General features: G+C 38.5%; 1 protein-coding gene across 10 annotated transcripts in view; it reads left to right on the top strand.

The window, feature by feature from the left end:
• Positions 1 to 22039, top strand: part of SHTN1 (shootin 1) — a 120023-nt gene that overhangs the window by 36840 nt on the left and 61144 nt on the right. For all 10 annotated transcript variants that reach the window (XR_013525136.1, XR_013525134.1, XR_013525135.1 and 7 more), the window contains 5 exons: positions 3230 to 3324; positions 10046 to 10214; positions 12188 to 12285; positions 16026 to 16107; positions 20112 to 20206. Coding sequence is in view for 7 of the 10 variants with exons in the window: in XM_003734524.6 (XP_003734572.2) it covers positions 3230 to 3324; positions 10046 to 10214; positions 12188 to 12285; positions 16026 to 16107; positions 20112 to 20206 (539 nt within the window). In the remaining 3 variants the exon portion in view is untranslated. The remainder of the gene's footprint in view (positions 1 to 3229; positions 3325 to 10045; positions 10215 to 12187; positions 12286 to 16025; positions 16108 to 20111; positions 20207 to 22039) is intronic.

Here is a 22039-nt window from a genome sequence, read left to right as displayed (position 1 = left end):
AGCTCACTGCAACCTCTGCCTCTGGGATCCCAGTTCAAGCAATCTCCTACCTCAGGCTCCCGAGTAGCTGGGATTACAGGCACAAGCCACCATGCCCAGGTTTAGTAGAGATGGGGTTTTACCGTGTTGTCCAGTCTGGTCTTGAACGCCTGACCTTGTGATCCTCCCACCTCAGTCTCCCAAAGTTCTGGGATTACAGGTGTGAGCCACCGCGCCCAGCCTTCAGTATTTATTTCTAAAAGATTAGGATTCTTTTCTTTTTAATGTAACTGCAGTATTAGGGACACTTTGTTAAAAGTTCATCTTTTTTCTTTTTTAAACCTCTTGTCATCCAAATATGCAAATATGACAGGTACAGTGGTCATGGATTGTGGTTATCCTGAGACAAGCCCAATTCAGAACCATAAGAAAAATTATTACATGAATAGCTAAATGCTTAAAAAAACTTTTGTGCTTTGAAATGTGCAAATAAATTTACATGTTAAAAATACTTTTGTGTCATGTGACTTGGCTTTTGGTTTGAAATGGGGTCGTGCTTTGTAAAGATATAATCACCCTTTGAAATATATTCTTTCCTTTTGAACCTAGAAAGTTGGTAACTAGGTTTTGATGCTACCAATTTAGCATTGGAAGAATTTCTTAAACTAAAAATTAATGTACAGTTTTTAAAATGTCTACTGTTCTCTCTTTAAGAAGAAATAAAAACCCCACCAGATGGAGTATACCAAATCAGAATTGGAGAAAATATGAGCAAGGACTACGCAGCTACGTTTATCAAGTTAAATCACATGGCACCTTTTTACAAAATGTTTAGAAAATAAATGTTGGTTTTCTTTTTCTTTCCTATTTGCTGGACCTAAACCTCACTACTGTGGAATGAATTTTCTTGCTCTTTCAAGAGTAAGAATGTTATTGAATAAAAAGTCAGATTCCTGTGAAAAATGCAGGGTGTTTATGTTTTTGTTATGATACTGGAAATACCAGATTGTGGCAGAAGATGTCAAGTAGTTAAGGCTAAAAATTCAAAGTAATATTTGATGTTGTAAAAATTGTATAGGTTTCTTTTCTCTTTCCTTCACATTTTTGAAGAACCTACCTTGTAAACATAGTGATAAAATGCCAGGAATATTAGGATTTTAAGGAAATAATAGAGCCTATTATTTAAACTACAATATAAAAGGCAATTATATTGATGAAGAGCTACATGGGCTTTGTGTGTGTGAATAAACTTGGCCTGTGTTCAGCTTCTATTTGTTCTTCTGGCATAAACACATATTGTGTGTGATTCCAGTTTAATGGGGACCCGTTTGTATGCCAAGCAGCTGCATTTTAGGACCTATTGCGTGATTTCATAGCTCTCTGAAAATTGGTTCTATTCAGAACAAGAGATAGAAGAGAAGAAGGGGGGTGATGTGGAAGGGTGGGGGGGAGCTTCAACACACAATCATTTCTTTTCAATTGGAGCCAGAAAGGTTGATGACAACATGACCATTGTGTTATAATGATAAGACCACTAAGGCATCTGTACCTCTCATCAAGGCTTTCACACAACAGCAGATACAATTTAATTCACTGCTCTGTCAGCAGTGCTGATACCATTATGCCGTCTGTCTCCACAGTTATAATCACTGTCCTCTGAGAAATGCAGTTGAAATGATCTTGAGCAGTCAAAGAAACTCTCAATTAAGGCTGCCACTTCCAATGTGTCAGATTGTGTCTTATGCACTTGGTACAATTTTCACTTCCAATCCTGTTTATTTACAATGTCTACCAGTAATTACGCTTAACGTGTCATTTAGTGAGGGGGGCCCCTGCCAAGCCGATTGTTGGGTGCTGCTGTACCATTGAGTGGGAGTTTCTCGAAGTCAATGCCATCAGCAGCTTTTAGGCCCTGATGGGATGCAGTAGTAATGTTGATAATGCAAGTATCGTGCTCATCAAGTCATAATTAGATGCCACTCAAATGTGCCACTTGTAATAACAGTGTTGATTCATGTTTTTCTCGGTGACTGCAACTACTAATTAGTTAAGTGGTTTTTGGTTGGCCTGCATTTGCTGCAGATTATTATTACCCCTGAAAAAATGTCAAGGTTAGAGATGTTTCTGGCCATTTAGTGCTGCTTTATGAATTTGAATATTAACATAATAAGAACTTTGAACAGACTTAGGAAGTAATACATTTTTGTATTTAATTTGGAGAGAAATTTTTTCCCCTGAGTTTAATCATAATTGCAGGTTAATTAAGCTTAAATGAAGCAAAAGTAATCTCTCTTTGTGTTACGTGAGCCCAGTGCTTTTTGCCTAACTTTGTTGGGTTTCACATTTGGGTGTCCTTCCATTTTTTTTTTTTTTTAAGCCAAACAAGTGTCAATAAGTAACATCTACACTTAGGGTTGAGATTCTGAGAGTTTTCATTTAACTAGAAATATGGGTGGAAGGAATTGGCATTTTTCTGACTTGATCTTCAAACTATAACGCAACTTCTAAATCACTTTGTACTTGTATATCTCAATTTACATGCACCACCCACGAAAAAAATCTAAAAATTACTATTTTTCAAGCATTGGTAAAATATCAAGTAAAATTTTATTTTTTTCTAATGCTCCTGATAGTCTTGATTCAAGAAGCAATTTGTTAGCATCTGCTTTGTAACCTATGGTACATAAATCTTATTGCTACACTTTTCTGCCCAAGAGTTATAAAATAGCATTAACTACTTTGTAGCTAATAGAGACTAATGCTGCAGTACTTAGCCAAGTTGCCCCATCATTATTCCAGTAATAAGATCAATTTAAGATTTTTTTAAATTTTTTATTAATTTTTCTCATTAGAGCCATGTGTTATATCCTCCTAAGAAAAAGAAGTCATGCTGTCACTTCTCTTTATTTATGAAATGTTCTTTTGTTTAAATTAGTAGATATGTCTATGGATAATATAGAGTTGCATAGAAAATGGACACATAAAAAAATCTAAATAGCTCTCTTAAAATGTATGTAGTAAAATGTATGTATGTGAAATGAATGTTTTCCATTGTGTACTTACTTCTTTCTACATTCAAATATTAGCTCAGATTTAATCAGGGCAGCTTCTCAAAAACCTTTTTTCAGTGATAGCTAAAGGTCTGGCTAGCTAAAGAATTGAAGTATTCTTAATCATGGGACGATGCGTGGGCTCCTGGAATAGCTGACTAATGTTTGAATGCTGAGACTTTTTTCCTCCTCATTCCTAGTTTCTCACATGGTCATAGAGGAAGTTAATTTCATGCAGAACCATCTTGAAATAGAGAAGACTTGCCGAGAAAGTGCTGAAGCTTTGGCAACAAAGGTGAGACTTCCAATGAAGGAATTTTACCTGAGCTTTTAAATTTCAACTTCCTTTTCTAAGCGGCGGCTTCTGTCTGGTTTTGCTTTTCTACTTCCCTAATGGATTATCTACTCTGATGATGAGGGAAATGCTAAAAGGTCTCAGAATCCTGGAGTATGATTATGTAAATATTCGCCTTCAATCAAAGGTTATTCCAGTTGTAAAGGAGCATTTGTATGTGAGTATTTCAGTATTTGTGCTTTTTGCCTGTGAAAATGTGGAAAAAGTGGTCCCAGAGTAGTGTTAAACGGGACTTTGCAAATGTCCATGAATTTGGTTAAAATGCTAATCAAATTTAAAACTAACCCGATGTGACATAAAAGAGCAGTGAATGTCTGATATTTGAATCAGATGAAAAAGTCACCCTGAAGCCTTACATTTCAGGTGATTATTTGTGAAAGCAAAGCAAGGGCATGCTAAAGGTGACCTCCAGTGTTCCACTGATTGCCTCTCGCTGATGAATTTACCAAGTGTATAATTTTCTATATTCTGTCTCATCAGAAGTACATTATTATTAAAGAATGTTTTTATCTCTGTCTTATGTATTTTGGGTTGGGTAAAATGCATCTGAACCACTTCATCAGAAAATGGATTACAGCAATTTTCAACCAAATTTCATTAGTAATGCTGGTTGTGTCCCTTTTCCTTCCCCCCATCACCTACCTTCGAAAATTTCTTTGGATGTGACTGAAATTTTACTCCCAGTAAATACATAAATAAATATAATTTGTATGCACTAACAGTGTGCTTGCTAAAGGTTATTTACTTAATTGTTTGCATAACAACACCACATTAGAATTCATAAGATATTTAATCAGAACCTAACTAAGAATATAAACTTGTGTATGTAACTTCTCTCCTGTTATTCGTCTGAAGAATACATAGCAATATACTTTAAAAATACTTTTTAAAAAAATGATAACATGGATGTGTTCACATCATTTTTACTATGTTGCATATTCTTAGAGTTCACTAGTCCAAAATGTTGTATGAATTCTCTTTTCTTTTTTTTTTTTTGGAATAAGTAGAAAAAAAGTATATTTGGAGCCTACCACCTGCTCTGAATCTTCTAGGTTCTAAGGATACTCTCTCTATTTTTTCTTTTTATTAACAAGTATTCCTGTTGTCACAGCATATCCAGAGTGAAGATACTGACTACCTTTCGGGATTGGCAGGGTTTATTGAAGCCGCTGGTTTGTGGGGCAGTATATACAGGTTTTATTTTTGGTTATATCATTTTGGGCATGTGTGATTTTGGACAAGTTAGTTTTGTTCTCTGGACTGTAGTATCTCATCTTAAATGACATGATGGACTAAAGTTAGGACTGGAGTTCATCATTTATTCATATATGGCCCCCTGAAAAAAGTTACTTTATTCTGTCTCCCCTTTTATTTAACAGGTGCCTTTGGGCAAGAGAACTCATCTCTCTGAGCTACAGTTGTCTTGTTCTAAATGCCAAAGTGACCATGGTTGGCTTCCTTATACCCCAGATCTGCTGGCTCCAGATGTGTGGTCCAGGCCTGTGTCTGTAGAAAAGCTGCCTGGTGACTGTTATACTCCTCCCTGGTTATCAACCAGCGTTACCTAATCTCTAAGCTCATTTTTACAATTAAGTCTTAACAATAGGATTCTTAACTAACACTGTTTCCTGCCTGTTCTTTAAGAAGCCTTTTTTTTTTTAATGGACATACAGTTTATTTTTGATGATACGGTATGAACTCATGGGGCCTAGAATAAAAAACAGTCCAAAAATGGATTAAACAAAATACTATAAATGTGCTTGTTTGTTGTGAAAGCCTGCCCTGAATGCAACATGTGCACACTCCATTATATGTGTGACTAACAAATGATAATAGCACTTTCTGATTTAAGTATCAATTGTCATTTTTGAAAGTAGGCTTCATTTTCTGAGAGCAAAGTTTCTGTAAATTCTTATTTTTCTAAATTTTTGCCATCAAATTAATGACAAATGGAATGTTTAATTCTTATCGTGCAGTTTGACCTCATAATGTTCTGTTTTGTTCTTTTTGAGATGGAGTCCTGCTCTGTTGCCCGGCTGGAGTGCAGTGGTGCCGTCTTGGCTCACTGCAACCTCCACCTCCCAGATTCAAGAGATTCTCCTGCCTCAGCCTCCCAAGTAGCTGGGATTACAGGCATGGGCCACCACTCCTGGTTAATTTCTGTATTTTTAGTAGAGACGGTGTTTCACCATGTCGGCCAGGCTGGTGTCAAACTCCTGACCTCAAGTGATCTGCTTGCCTCAGCCTCCCAAAGTGCTGGGATTACAGGCATGTGCCACTGTGCCCAGTTCCTCATAATTTTCTTAAAAGCGAGTATGGATACTTTGCTTTGCTAAAATATGTATATTAAACTGATAAGTGCCGACCAATTATTTAAGTAATATGATCCAAAGCAATTAAACTTGCTGGTTTTGTACCTTTAAATAGTCACTAAACTGTGGGCAATAAAAAAACCCTATTTACATTTGAATATAATAGGTTCTGTTACTGTAGGGTTGGGGTTATAAGAGATACATTTTTGCCTTAGACATAGAGGGGTTTCAAACAACAAGTAGCATGCCATTAACCTGTAGCTTGATAAATAGCTACAATGAAATTGCTTAGCCAAAATTTGTGAATTCAGAATTCTCAAAAATGTCCGAATAGTGTACACATAAGACCTCATGTATAGGCTGCGTGTGGCGGCTCATGCCTGTAATCCCAGTGTGCTTTGGAAGGACAAGGTGGGAAGATCACTTGAGCTCAGAGAGTTTGAGGCTTTGGTGAGCTATGATCATACCACTGCAGTCCAACATGGGTGACGGAGCAAGAACTCATCTCCAAAAAGAAAAAAATGACCTCATATATATAAATCTTACATTTCTTCTTTCAGAATGTGAAAATGGTGTTTCAGAGAAGACTTATGACATTTTCTGGTTGGCATTTTTTCTTGAACTGGTGACTTTGTTAACTAGAGTAATTGTATTGCAGACAACCTGGTGGATTTTGGTGCCTGGTTTGATAGAGACATTAAACCCTTTTGAGGGCAGAACTGTGTTAACTATGACATTACTAAGGTATTATTATAGTAGTTTTCTAAAAAGTAATGTAGTAAGCACTAGGTGGCAGAAACTAGTAGTTTTATGAGTGTCCTGGAGGAAGAAGAAAATGCATAAATACGTTGATTGAAGAAAACTAGCTGATAAATGAATTCCAAAGGATAGACACAAACTAAACCTCTTTTCTTACTATTAATAGCTAACACTGAAGTTTTATTATGTGGCAGTTACCATATTAAATACTTTATATATAATGTATCATTTAATCATCATATGGTAGGGTAGAGACTATCTTAATTCTTAGTTTACTGATGAGAAAACTGAAACATAAGGATTAGGTTAGTTGTAGAGGCAGAGATGGAATTTTATTGCAGAACCGGGTTGTATACTAAAGCAATGCATTTCTCTACATGAATGATTCTTAGTGTTGATGGACATTAGAATCACCTGGGAAACTGAATAAGTGCTATGCTGGGTTCCACCACCAGAGATTTTGTTATGGTATAGAGCCTAAGCATTGGAGTTTTTAAAAAAGCTCTCCAGACATTCTGATGGACAGAGTTGAGAACCATTAATTTAAATATTAGGATACAGAACCAGAAATTCAGTCTTAAACATTTTCACTTTTGTCTTAAATTGGTGTTTTCTTCTGACAATCAGAAAAGATGGGATAGTTTGAGAGTTGACAAGTGAGGGTCCTTGAGCTTCAAGCGGCATGCTGTAGCATTCATGGTTTAAAGAACCCATGAATGCTAAGTTTTCACCTGAATTTTCCATCTTAAGAGGGGCTGGGAAATTATGGGCTTCATCTTTTATTTTGATCTTCTAATGTGATGTGGGGAGACAGAAGTTGGAGCTATAGATTAGGACTAAGGATAAAGGGTTGTGAATCGGTTCCCTGAATAGAGCTTGCCAGGCTTCCTCCCAGGACAAATCCATGGAAGGGTTCATAGCCATTTCTCAGAGATTATTCCTGATTCTCCAGAGAGGTCAGGCAACTCTCTTGTGCTCCAGACCATGCCACTTCAGTTTCCATATTATTGGTGTAGGAATCAGATAGATCTCCCAGATTGAAGTGGGCTGGGCTTTCTCTGTGAGAAACCCTGAGTAGCCCAAATTATGATCACAAATGAAAGAGCAAAGACAAACCAGTACCATGCTAAATGTCTTATTCTAGTTTCAGGTTTACAGTGAGGAAAGGTAGTTACCTTTCTAATGAATTATGTTTATTTCCAATATCAATTATTATTTATTTCTAATATCAATTATTAAATTCAAAGCTTGTCTTCATGGTCAAGGGCTCTAGTAAATGAAATGCATTTGCATTCCCTTTTTTTTTTTTTTAAATACTTTTAAGTTCTGGGATACATATGGAGAACATGCAGGTTTGTTATATAGGTATACACGTGCCATAGTAGTTTGTTGCCCTCATCAACCTGTCATCTAGATCTATGTGAGGAGGCAGTCTGTCCCTTTGCAGAGTTTGAGCACTGTGCTGGGAGATCTACTGCTCTCTTCAGAGCAGGCAGGTGGGAACATTTAAGTCTGCTGTAGCTGCGCCCACAGCTATTCCTTCCCCCAGGTGCTCTGGGAGAGGGGAGTTTGATCTGTAAGCCCCTGACTGGGGCTGCTGCATTTCTTTCAGAGATGCCCTGCCCATAGAGGAGGAATCTAGAGAGGCAGTCTGGCTACAGTGGCTTGGCTTTGCTATGGTGGACTTCGCCCAGTTTGAACTTCTAGGCTTTGTTTACACTGTGGGGGGAAAACTGCCTACTCAAGCCTCAGTAATGGTGGATGCTCTTCCCCTTACCAAGCTCAAGTGTCCCAGGTTGACTTCAGACTGCTGTGCTGGCAGCAAGAATTTCAAGCCAGTGGGTTTTAGCTTGCTGGGCTCCATGGGGGTGGGATCCACTGAGCTAGACCACTTGGCTCCCTGACTTCAGCTCCCTTTCCAGTGTAGTGAACGGTTCTGTCTCACTGGCATTCCAGGTGCTACTTGGGTATGAAAAAAAAGTCCTACAGCTAGCTTGGTGTCTGCTCAAATGGCCACCCACTTTTGTACTTGAAACCCAGGGCCCTGGTGGTGTAGGCACCTGTGGGAATCTCCTGGTCTATGGGTTATGAAGACCATGGGAAAAGTGTAGTATTTGGGTCAGAGTGCACCATTCCTCAGGGCACAGTCCTTTACAGCTCCCTTGGCTAGGGGAAGGAATTCCCCAACCCCTTGTGCTTTCTGGGTGAGGCAATGCCCACCCTGCTTTGGCTCGCCCTCCATGGGCTGCACCCACTGTCTAATGAGTCCCAGTGAGTTGAACTGGATACCTCAGTTGGAAAATGCAGAAATCACCCACCTTCTTCATTGATCTCCCTGGGAGGTGCAGACTGGAGCTGTTTCTATTTGGCCATCTTCCTCCCCATCTCTGCATTTCTACAACTTACATTTTATACTAGGTAAAATAATCTACTGAATACTTTGATGTGTACAAATTAAAGAAGACTGTTTACTTTTTAGTCTCGGGAAGAGAAACCATAAGCAAAACCATGTTGTACTTCTGTGGACATTGGACATCCTTAGTCTTTGTGTGTGCTTTGTACTAAATTTTCATGCACATAAACACATCAGCTAAAGAAGGTGATAATAGTTGAATAACTAAAGTAAAAAAAAACCCAACTCATTTCTACATCTGGGAATAAAAAGTACATTAACAAATTAGGATTTCTTTTTTTTTTTTTTGCTATGAACTAGAACTCTTTTAATAGAGATAGTAGAAACAACATCTTGAACTAGTTTAAACAAGAAAAGAAAAAATATGTAGGAATCTGTTAGAAATATTGGAGAATTCCATAGAATCTCTGAGCCAGGAGCATTTTAGGAATGGACTGGAGTCTGGGGCTCAAGTCTGGTGGAAAATGCTTTCTTTGTTGCTTTTCTCTCTTTACACATCAGCTTCATTTTAGCTTTTCTAAAAACGACCTTCCTCTTTTTAATTTTTTTGATTCTGTAATGGACTATGGTTACCAGCAGCTCCTGTCCACCTGAAAGAAACTCATTGCTCTGTTGATAGCCTCTAAATTTCTAGAGAAGGGATCTGATTGGTTATACTTGGATCATGTGCTTAATCCCTAGACTAGTTCGCTGTGGCCAAAGGGCTGGGGTATGCCTGGGAGAGCACAGCTCTCCCATTGAAATCATGTGGAACAACGAAGAGTGGCAACGTCCAGAAAAGAGGAGATGTTAGACAAACAGACATTTAAATGGTGTTCAGCATCGAAGAAAACAGAAGATTTGCTTGAAATAAAGTGCCTTTATTAAGACTATAAATGACTATAAATAAATCAAAATTTTATTTAATCTGTACTGGTATTTTATCTTAGTTCCTTATATTTCTTAGTTAAAACTAGCATTTCCATTTGCTGCTGGCTGTAATCCAGGCATCAGGTCTTTTTTTAAAGAAATAAATTTAATATAAAACCTTATTTAATTAATCTGCTAATTGTTTATATCCCGCTGTGAGTGTTGATGAATATGTAAGACAAAAATATACTTTTTTTGTCTATTGTTTAAAAATCCAAGATACTCATTTGGCTGCTGTTAAAATAACTGTTTTTGTATTTTGTCTTAGCTAAATAAAGAAAATAAAACGTTGAAAAGAATCAGCATGTTGTACATGGCCAAGCTGGGGCCAGACGTAATAACTGAAGAGATAAACATTGATGATGACGATTCAAGTACAGACACAGACGGTGCCGCCGAGACTTGTGTCTCAGTACAGTGTCAGAAGCAAATTAAAGGTAGAACTCTTTGCTTAATTATTGAGGATATTTTTTTTTACCCCATTAGGACTGTGCTCTGAACTCTGACTGCACATCAGAATCATGTGGGAAGCTTTAAAAACACTGATGCCTGGGTCCTACCTTATCCCAAATTTTGCTACACCCTAGGCCAATGAAATCAGAATTTTGGATGGCGTAGGACCCAGGCATCAGTATTTTTAAAGCTTCCCACATCATTTATTTGTATCTCTAATCACCATAGGGTGTATACAATTGTGTTTTACGAGTTACTTTCTTGTTTGAAATTAGGTACTTTTGATAGTGTTATCTCAATGGGAACAGCCAGTTAGACTATAACCTTAAGGATATGTACTAAGTGTCAAGCTATTTTTGTTAAATGAAAGAAAGAAGGAATAAAAATATATTTAGCAACACCCCTTTTTATTGGTTAACAAGCGGTGTTGTAAGGCAAAATCATATGATACGTCTGTTAAATGCACATTTTATTCATACACATGTTTATTTAAAAATGCAGGAAAGCAGTTCTGGCTCAATAACTATTGGAACATTTTAATTTAGTACACAGGCCAAAAGCAATATTCATTTCTTTGTTTGGTAGATAAAATTTCAACTGGAACTATAAAGAGGAATGGATGTTACAGACACCATCTTTACCCAACTCTTCAACCCCTCAAGCTAAGGCAAAATAGCGTTCATGTTGGTAGGGAGGGAGAGGAAGTTTAAAGGAGTTCCTTTTGCTGGTTATTCTCCTTTCTGTTTGATCTTGAACAATATGTTTCATGTTCTTTCTGGATCAGCCAACCAGTGGAGAATGGTTTAGAAATAAGTTTCTGAGAACTTCTTCAAGCTGAGTTTTTGTAAAAAGTTTGATTTAATTTACAAATAACCACACAACGTATTTCATATTGCACTTGAAAAACAGTAAGAAATTAAAGGCAGCTAAAACCTAAGTGGCAAAACAGTAGGCCTGAATATACATTTGAGCAGTCTGTGCTACTCTATGTATATTTTCAAACATTTAAGTGGCAGAAGTAACTTTAACACCAGAAGCTTTTGCACTTACAGTTGATAATATTTTCTTTCTAGTAACACATTTTTCATTGAATCCTAATAACAAAACTATAAAATAAGTTTAGGCCGGGCGCGGTGGCTCACGCCTGTAATCCCTGCACTTTGGGAGGCCGAGGCGGGTGGATCACAAGGTCAAGAAATCGAGACCACCCTGGTCAACATGGTGAAACCCCGTCTCTACTAAAAATACAAAAAATTAGCCGGGCATTGTGGCGCATGCCTGTAATCCCAGCTACTCAGGAGGCTGAGGCAGGAGAATTGCCTGAACCCAGGAGATGGAGGTTGCAGTGAGCTGAGATCGCGCCATTGCACTCCAGCCTGGGTAACAAGAGTGAAACTCCGTCTCAAAAATAAATAAATAAATAAATAAAATAAGTTTAAAAACAAAATACCCATGACTCTACAGAAAAAAAGAATTAATCCTACTTTCAAATAGTTATATTTTGAACCAGTTCAAATACTGAGGACTATAAATCGTCAGCAAGTCAAGATCTAAAATCTCCAAATTATTAACTGCCCAATGTTTATTTATATTGTATTGTGACAAGAGCCTGTGGCATTATGAAATAGAAATTAGTACTGCACCTTAATTTGTTTTGCTGAAAGATTAAAAAAATTTTACTTCCAAAAGCCAGATAGTTTTATATAGAATGCAAAGAAAACATGATCTGGTACATTTAAGGTTGCCTGATATAAAATTATTAATACCCATGGCTGTATGGCAAAGGGTCACGCAAGTGAGATTCTCATTGTCCTTTGGTTCTTCATTTCCTTTTGATTGTTAAATAATCTTGACCATAAGCTGCACATGGACTGGCATTTTCAATTCTTTTGACCAGATTGACTACTTATTTCATTTTAAAAATAAATTTATTTACATTTTTTCTTTAAAAATGCAGAACTTCGAGATCAAATTGTATCTGTTCAGGAGGAAAAGAAGATATTAGCAATTGAACTGGAAAATCTCAAGAGCAAACTCGTAGAGGTAGTTGAAGAAGTATGTATCTCAGGCCTGAAAGGCAAGGGCTTCAGCATTTTCCAGGTGTTTGGGGATTTGCTAAGTTAAGAACTTACTATTATAAGCCAGTTTCTAACATGAGAACCTTGTACCAATTTTAATCTTCTCTTCTCCCCTCAATTTTTTTCTCTTTCTTTATTATTATTATTTTTTGAGACAGAATCTTGCCCTGTTGCCAGGCTGGAGTACAGTGGTGTGATCTCGTCTCACTGCAACCTTTGACTCCTGGGTTCAAGCTATTCTCCTCCCTCAGCCCCCCTAGTAGCTGGAATTACAGGCGTGCACCACCACACCCAGCTAATTTTTGTATTTTTAGTAGAGACAGGGTTTCACCATGTTGGTCATGATGGCCTCAATCTCCTGACCTCATGATGATCTGTCTACTTCGGCTTCCCAAAATGCTGGGATTACAGGTGTGAGCCAGGATGCCCAGCCTCCCCTCAATTTCAGACATAGAAAAAGGTAGAGGAAATAAGATCATGAAGATTAATGTACCCACTGCCTAGCTTAATAAATAAAATTCCAAAATAGCATAGGCGTGTTTCCTGTTGGTCCCCCATTTTTTGCTATGTAAGGCAAATTTGTCGGAATAGTAGCTACTATTCCAAGTCATGTATTTTATTGCTGCTGGTGGAGAAAGAAGAGCGTGTTTTGTTCTTCCAGTGAATGGCTGGTTCAGTTGGGAAGGACAGTTCCTCTGTGTGTCTCCAACACAGGCATTTATGATAGGTGGTAGGATGGGTTCAAGTGGTTGTTTACAGAATCTATCTTTTCTGCCGTTTTGGTTTGTTTTGTTTGAAACAAGACCTGACTGTCATACTAAGGCTGGAGAGCAGTGACATGATCACAGCTCACTGCATCCTCAGCCTTCCAGGCTCAAAATATTCTCCTGTCTCAGCCTTCCAAATAGCTGAGACTACAGGCACACGTCACTACACCTGGCTATTTAAAAATTTTTTTTTTATAGAGATGTGGGTCCCTGTATTTCCCAAGCTTATGGGAATGATCTTCCCACTTTGGCCTCAACCACAAACACAAGCTGCTGTACCTGGCTTTCTTTTCCTTTTGAACTGTATTTAAAAACAGGACTGCCACAATTGCCTTTTATTTGCATGAGGCTTCAAGGATTTGCCTTCAATGATGCTATTTTGGGAAGGACCTTACTTTTGGACAGTGTGTACCAGTTACTAATTGAAACCAAAACCAAAAATAAAGCCTACACTGAAAGAACCAGTTCATAGACTATCTGGAGGTGCCGATGGATTCAGAACCACTTTTCAGGACCATTATTTTTGTTTCTTGGTGTGCTTTGTTCCTCAGTGGTGGTTATTTACTGATGATCTCTCCCTTCCCACTTAGAGGTGGTACTGGAAGACAATTCAACAATTATATTTATTATGACTATTTAAGACATCTGAAAAGGCATAATGAACAAAATAATGGGTATGGGTTTGGTGGCTCACACCTGAATTCCCAGCACTTTGGTAGTCCAAGGCAAAAGGATCAGCTGAGCCCAGGAGTTGAGGACCAGCGATACCTCATGGCAAGACCTCATCTCTCCAAAAAATTTTTAAAAATATTAGCCAGGCATGGTGGCATGTACCTGTAGCCCCAGCTACTCAGAGGGCTGAGGTGGGAGGATTGCTTGAGCCCAGGAGTTTGAGGCTACAGTAAGCTATGATCGTGTTACTACCCTCCAGCCTGAGTGACAGAGTAAGACCCTGTCTCTAAAAAAATTATTTGTATTGAAGAGACAGGTGTCTACTACCTAACCTAATTCATGGAGTATTAGCATAGTGATGAAGGCCCTGGTGTACCTCTTTCCAGTTGCTCATTCCTCGCTTCCTGCTCAGTTTCCCTAAACAGCTATTATACTAAACTTGGTGTTTGTCATTTCAGTGCATATGTTTACATGTCCACTACAATACATAGTATTTTGAGTGTTTTTAAATGTTATGAACATACCTGCATTCTAAATTCAATATAATGTATTTGAGATTTATCTACCTTGATATATGTAGCTTTACGTTTTTTTTTTTTAATCTTCTCTATGGTATTCTCTTTCATCGATAGACATCAAAAGTTATATCAGAAATTTAAATTTTTGTGGAAGTATTTATATGTATTTTATTTAAGCCAAGAGTCATCAAAGTTCAAAATATTCTTTCATTTTAAAAGTTCATGTTTGTCTTATTGAAGTCAAAAGTAATCAACATTTGGCTGGGCACGGTGGCTCACACCTGTAATCACAGCACTTTGGGAGGCCGAGGTGGGCAGATCACCTGAAGTTAGGAGTTCAAGACCATCCTGTCCACCATGGTGAAGCCCCATCTCTGTTAAAAAAAAAAAATATATATATATGTAATCAACATTTAAAATGAACACCAAAATTGAGTATCAGATCTTGACTAAGTGATTCTTGTATTTTCTGGGTGATTTTTTTTTGAGATGGAGTCTTGCTGTCGCCCAGGCTAGAGTGCAGTGATGCGTTCTTGGTTCACCACAACCTCTGCCTCCCGGGTTCAAGCGATTCTTCTGCCTCAGCCTCCTGAGTAGCTGGGATTACAGGCAGGTGCCACCATATCTGGCTAATTTTTGTATTTTTAGTAGAGATGGGGTTTCACCATGTTGGCCAGGCTGGTCTCGAACTCCTGACCCTGTGATCCACCTGCCTCGGCCTCCCAAAGTGCTGAGATTACAGGTATGAGCCACTGCGCCCAGCCTCTGGGTGATCTTTAGTTGGATTTTTGCATTAAAAATATGAATCATGGTACTGGGCGCGGTGGCACGTGCCTGTAGTCCCAGCTATTCGAGAGGCTGAGGCTAGAGAATCTCTTGAGTCCAGGAGTTCTGGGCTGTAGTGTGCTATGCCGATCGGGTGTCTGCACTAAGTTCGGCATCCATATGGTGACCTCCCGGGAGCGGGGGACCACCAGGTTGCCTAAGGAGGGGTCAACTGGCCCAGGTTGGAAAAATATGAATCATGGCTTGGTATGGTGGCTCACGCCTGTAATTCCAGCACTTCGGGAGGCTGAAGCAAGAAGATTGCTTGAGCCCAGGAGTTCAAAACCAGCCTAGACAACATAGGAGACCCCATTTCTATATAGATATATATATATATATATATATATATATTTTGAGACAGAGTTTCGCTCTTGTTACACAGGCTGGAGTGCAATGGCGCGATTTCAACTCACTGCAACCTCTGCCTCCTGGGTTCAGGCAATTCTCCTGCCTCAGCCTCCTGAGTAGCTGGGATTACAGGCATGTGCCACCGTGCCCAGCTAATTTTTTATATTTTCAGTAGAGACGGGGTTTCACCATGTTGACCAGGATGGTCTCAATCTCTTGACCTCGTGATCCACCCGTCTGGGCCTCCCAAAGTGCTGGGATTACAGGCTTGAGCCACCACTCCTGGCCTTCTTCTTTTATTTAACTTAAAAAAATATGAATCATTTACATTGGATGGCTAGCATGCCATCATGTTTAGGGGCCAATGCCCACTGGAATATAAAAATAAGTTCTGTATCAAGTATACATAGCTATTCTTGAAGATTTAAAGTAGAGCTTTAATAAACATCTTAACACATTGAAACCAATTTCTGCTTTAAATTGTAACTTCATGTTGAAAGTTGAACAGCAATTGAGTATCACACATTGCCATATGTCCTGTTTTACAATTTTGGGTATTTTCTCCCCTCAAAATTTCACATTTTTAGGTAAATAAAGTTAAACAAGAAAAGGCTGCTTTAAATTCAGAAGTTCTTGAACAGAGAAAAGTCTTAGAAAAATGTAATAGAGGTAAGTCTGTCCAATCTTTTTTTTTCTTAAATACATATGCAGTTTGTTCTGTTTCTGTATATTTTGTGTCATTTTACACCTGTGCCTAAGGATGACTGTAAATAAAATCTTCTCCTATGTTGTATTTTTCTAGCAGAGTGTCTCTCTGATTCTTACTGTTTTATTACCCAACTTAAAGTCTGGGGACATCTAAAAGTGATTTCACTTGAGGAACAAAGAACCCACTCATTTTGAAACTTCAAACTGAAATACTACTTCTGACTTACATGTGTCCTGGGATCATGGCCTTTTTAGCTATCCCCTCAGCATTTATATACTTGGTAGGTTATTTAGTAAATCTCAATCTGAAGAGGTTAGGCTGTCTACATAAAACATGTAACATTATATGATGAAATTTTAAATTAAGAGGATGTGGAAAATGGGGCAAAGGAAAGTGAAAGTTAGATTGATAGACAAAGTGGGTACTTGTTCTGAGGTCTTGCACATTTCCTGCCTGTATGCCTGAAATCTGGCTCTAAGCTGTCTGGCAGACAGTGTAATAAGAGATTGATGATCATTTAAATGAATCACATGAAAACGAACCTGCTGTTTAAGAAAAGCAGACCTGGTCTCCTGGTGAGGAAATGCCAGGCATGGTAGCATGTTTCTTTAGTCCCAGCTACTCAGTGGCTGCATCCAGAGAAAACTTCGTGTAATTTGGTTAACCTTATCCACTTAGTTGTAAAGTGCAGCATCAGCTCTCATGGGGGCTCTTTCATGTGTCTCCCAGTTTAAGACAAGGAAGTGATGCCCAGTGTTCTGCAGAAGTAATTCTGGGAGTGGTAGGAAGAACTTGAGATACTTTCTGTTCTCTCTTTTTCCTTAGCCACTCTCTTTCGTTATTTAGAAGCTGCAACACTCAAAGGAAACCTTTGCGACCCAGAGCCTTTTCTATTGTTATTGGGGGTAGCGCTCACTCTTTTTGTCATTAATCAACTGGAATATTTTCATAAACAAAGGACCTTGTAGGCTGGGCGTGGTGACTTACACCTGTAATCCCAGCACTTTGGGAGGCCGAGGCGGGCAGATCACAAGGTCAGGAGATCAAGACCATCCTGGCCAACATGCTGAAACCCTGTCTCTTCTAAAAATTCAAAAATTAGCCAGGCATGGTGACATGCACCTGTAGTCCCAGCTATTTGGGAGGCTGAGGTGGGAGAATTGCTTGAACCCAGGAGGCGGAGGTTGCAGTAAGCCAAGATTGTGCTATTGCACTCCAGCCTGGCAACAGAGTGAGACTCCATCAATCAGTCAATCACCTTGTAGTTAAATATGGGTGATCTGCTGGGTTGTAACATTTCTTTAAGTTTTTCTGTATTTAAATATAGAAACGGTGTAGAATTTTCAGTCTTGATTTACTATGCTAGAAAAAAAGGATTCTTCAAGGGTTAATGATGTAGCTCTTACCTTCAGAGAGCCCCCTGTCTAGGAAGAGGGAAAAACTATATAAATAAATACCTGACAAGGACCAACCTGATTTCTTTCAGATTCCATGTTAGAAGGGCCAGAACATGTGAAAATTCACTTTTTATTATAGTGTTCTAGACATAGAAAAGAGAGTCAATTATCTTGCCAGGGCTTGAGGTAGTCATAGTGTTCTTTGTTTTCTTCACGAAATTTCTTTTTAAAATAGGCTTTAACATAATTTGGCTCTTAGGGACCTATAATTCACACCAGAAATCACCACTTATATTGCTTTACTTGAGTAAGATTATTAGTCTTTCGTCTGAGGAGATTGTAGATTTACAGAATACAGAGTTTGAAATTCTATGTCATTACCCAGCAAACCAATCCTTAGTCAGTTAGGATTGAAGTGCCCTGGCGGAACAGAGTGTGAAAGCAGCTGTTAAGAGAGCCTTTTGAAAGGTTCGGTTGGTATGACTCAGCTCAGGGATGAGGTGCCTCAGCAGAAGCGGATGGGCAGTGTGCTGTCTGCCTAGCTTGTGCCTGATATCTAATGGCGTCACCACTGCTCTGTCCTGTCATTATCACTATTTAACAAAATAGGTCACTGAATGTTGAAAATAGCAAAGAATTCATGTTGCTTTTATTTGACAGGACCTTCCTTTTGAGGCTTTCTGTCTTGCAGTAACTCTTTGGTACAAAGCTGTGACTCTTTGGGTCTGGATGGATCTAAGGCTGTTTCTCTCCCTTGTAAATATGCAGAACACTTAAAAATAACATATATGGCCAGGCGCAGTGGCTCACACCTATAAACCCAGCACTTTGGGAGGCTGAGGTGGGCAAATTACTTGAGATCAGAAGTTTGAGACCAGCCTAGTCAACATGGTAAAGCCTCATCTCTACTAAAATACAAAAATTAGCTGGATGTGGTGGCATGTATCTGTCTGTAATCCCAGCTACTCGGGAGGCTGAGGCATAAGAATCGCTTAAACCCAGGAGTGGGGAGGTTGCAGTGAACCGAGATTGTGCTACTATACTCCAGCCTGGGCAACAGACATAGCGAGACTCCGTCTCTCAAAATAAATGTATAAATAAATATTCAGGTAATATACTTTTTTTGGTGGAAAATTTAGATTCACGTAAGCAGAGAAAAAAATTTCCACCTTTACAATCCAGAGATGAGCACTAGTAACATTTTAGTGTATATTCTTCTAATCTTTAAAAAACTATATATATATATGTTGAATTTTTTTGTTAAATATGTTTATAATATATATGTGGAAGACAGAGGAAATACCAGTAAAAGAAATCTCTTTATACTTGCTGGTACCTTACAAACCCGTGATCATCCCTCTCTACTCATACCCCTCCCTTGAATTTTTATCATTTCCTTTCTTTTATTTGTAGTTTTGCCAAATATGTATATATCCCTAAACAGCATTGTTTAATTTTGTGTATTTTTGAACTCTATATAAATGGAATCATTTTTTCCTATAACCTTCTGCCACTTTTTGTGTTTGTGAGATTCATGCGTGTGGACAGGCATAACTGTGGTATGTTTATTTTCGCTGCTCCATACTATTTTATTCGATGACCACACTAAAATTATTTCAAGTAGTATCCTATTGGTAGACTTTGGGTTGTTTCCAGATTTTGGCTATTCTGAGTCATGCTGTAATGAAAAATTGTTAGACATATAATCTGGTGCACATGTCCAAGAGTTTCTCTAAGACACATTGTTAGACATATAATCTGGTGCACATGTCCAAGAGTTTCTCTAAGACACATGCCAAATGTAAAATTTTATCTTCAGTTTTTTTTATTGTATACCAAATTGTATGAGATCTGTCAGTTTACAGTCCGATTAAAAGTATATTTGTTCCCATGGTTTTGTGTCCTCTCCAAATTTAATAAAGCCAGGCTTTAAAATTTGGTCAGTTACCTCTTGGACAGGTGTAGGTAGTGTTTTTACTCTGCATCTCCCTGATTCCTAATGAAGATGAGCATCTTTCCACATGTTTATTGGCCTTTTGTAGATTTCCTTTTCTGTGAAATGGCTGTTGATGTGCTTTATCTGTGGCTTTTAAAGAACAAAAATGAAATTCATTTTGCACTAACTTTTGCAGTCTATTTTTTAAACTATATCACAAATGCCTTTCTATTGACTAAGTATGCTTCTACAATATAATTTTGATGGCAGAATCATATTTCTTCTACCACAGTTTGCGGATCCTTCAGTGTTAGAGCATTATGTCATTTTTGTTAGCAGTGAGGTAGAGAGCATCCTTGCAACCAGATGTCTGCATATTCTCCTGTGTTACTATCTTAGCATACGCATTTCTAGAAGTGGGATTATTCAAAGTATATGAATAGTTTTAGATTTTTGATTTACGTTGCCAAGTTGTTCTCCAAAAAGGTTTTATCAATTTATATGCCAACCAGGAATGCATGAGGGTACCTGTATGCCTGTATGAAGAATCTTTTCAACACTGTTTTTCATCCATATTCCAGATTATTTGTGTGACTTATTGTCTGGGGTTTTCTTCCTTTATCTTCTTAAGTGTCCATATTAGCTGTAGAAGAGTATGAAGAGATGCAAGTAAACCTGGAGCTGGAGAAGGACCTTCGAAAGAAAGCAGAGTCATTTGCACAAGAGGTGAGTATCTTGTAAAAAAAAAAGTTTTTTTTTTTGTTTTTTTTTTTTTTTTTGAGATGGGTTCTCTTTCTGTCGCCAGGCTGGAGTACAGTGGCGTGATCTTGGCTCACTGTAACCTCTGACTCCCTGGTTCAAGCTTTTCTCCTGCCTCAGCCTCCCAAGTAGCTGGGATTACAGGCATGTGTCACCACGCCCAGCTAATTTTTGTATTTTTAGTAGAGACGGGGTTTCACTGTGTTGGCCAGAATTATCTCGATCTCCTGATGTTGTGATCCACCTGCCTCAGCCTCCCAAAGTGTTGGGATTATAAGCATGAGCCACCACTCCTGGCAGTAAAAGCCTTTTTAATTTTTGTTTTTTAAGCGATCTTGCAGATGACATATCAGACAAATTCTTGAGGTTAAATAAGAGCTTACCAGTTTGAATCAAGGATGTGCTGGTTTTGGGAAATAGATACAGAATAGTATCAAGTTCATTGTCAAAATCTGGGCTCAAATTTTGACCATGTCATTTACTAGTTGTATGACCTCTGAGCAATTCTTTAGCCTCTGAGGGCTTCACTTTTACCATCTGTAAAATGGACAATATATAGACTTGACCAAGCAGATTTTAATGGGAAAAATTTTAAAAAGTGTTGTGTAAACTATAAAATGCTGTGTAAGGAAAAGGAATTGCATTTGGAGATACCCGTGACTTGTGATGGAAAGTCCAGCCTGGGTGGATGTCTGTACATTTCAAATAGGCCTTAAAACCTGGGATGTATCTCCATAGACCATCTCAGTTAACAGGATTATGGTATCAGCATTTCTCTTCAGCCACTGTACAGTGCTGTCATTATGCCAGGTGATTCTTCCACTGGCTGTGGAGCACTGCCATGTAGTATATTCATTATCTCAGCCTTTCACCAGCTACTGATCTTCCTCTCATGTTAGAGATCAGCTTGTTCTGGCTTACCTGTTGACATGCAGTCATCAGGTCTTCCGTGGCCCTGGGGCTGGTTTCCAGGGGGATGAGGAATTCACCAGTCAGCTAAATTCAAAAGCTGGTCTGTAATGAGATCTGCATCCTGTAGCAGTAGTTTGAATTTGTGTGCATACTTTGGTTTGAGGGGAACTAGCTCAGAAAATGTACAACAACAGTCCTAGGTAGAGGCATCCAAGGCATAGAAGAAAGACAAAGCATGCCCTTATGGGAATGGCATTTGAAAATTCGATGATGGTTTTGTGGGGATCTTTCTGTGCTTGAGCATAGCTGTAATAGCAATGAACTCTACCAAAGGTTTAGGCCAAGTAGATCTGATTTGAAATATTATGATGCGTTTTATTCAGAGAGTTTAATCAAAGATGAGTAAATATTGTTCTCTTATTACTTGGAAGAAAGAAAAAAGAATTGAAGTGTGTCAGAGCCCTCTGGAAAACGTTGCAGCAATATAAATAATGCAACAAAATAAACAGTGGAGGGGGAGGGGAAGCAGAGATAATGTGAAGATGCCTTTATTGCAAAACTGGAAAGGTTGGCTGATTTTGACCTGAATAGCAGGGTCTCATTTCAAGACATTTTCAGTTTTCCATCTGTTGTTTGCACAATGATGTTGGAATACAAAGCAGCTCAGAGAAAAACTTGAAGGCCACGTAGTAGCAGAGAAGACAGATGGAAGAAGCAAGGTTGCACTAAGAGGACAAAAATGAATGATTGACTCTGCCATTCACCTGGTCTTAAGCCTTAGTGGTTGGTGAAAACAATGATGCTGACATGTTAACCTAGAATGAGGAGGTAGAAGTTTGAGGAAAGAAAGAAAGCAAGAGCAATGGTACTTATGTTATTGGTAGCATA

Source organism: Callithrix jacchus, chromosome 12 (assembly GCF_049354715.1).
Source record: "Callithrix jacchus isolate 240 chromosome 12, calJac240_pri, whole genome shotgun sequence".
Lineage (NCBI taxonomy): Eukaryota > Metazoa > Chordata > Mammalia > Primates > Cebidae > Callithrix > Callithrix jacchus.
This window is presented reverse-complemented; position numbering and strand designations above follow the sequence as displayed.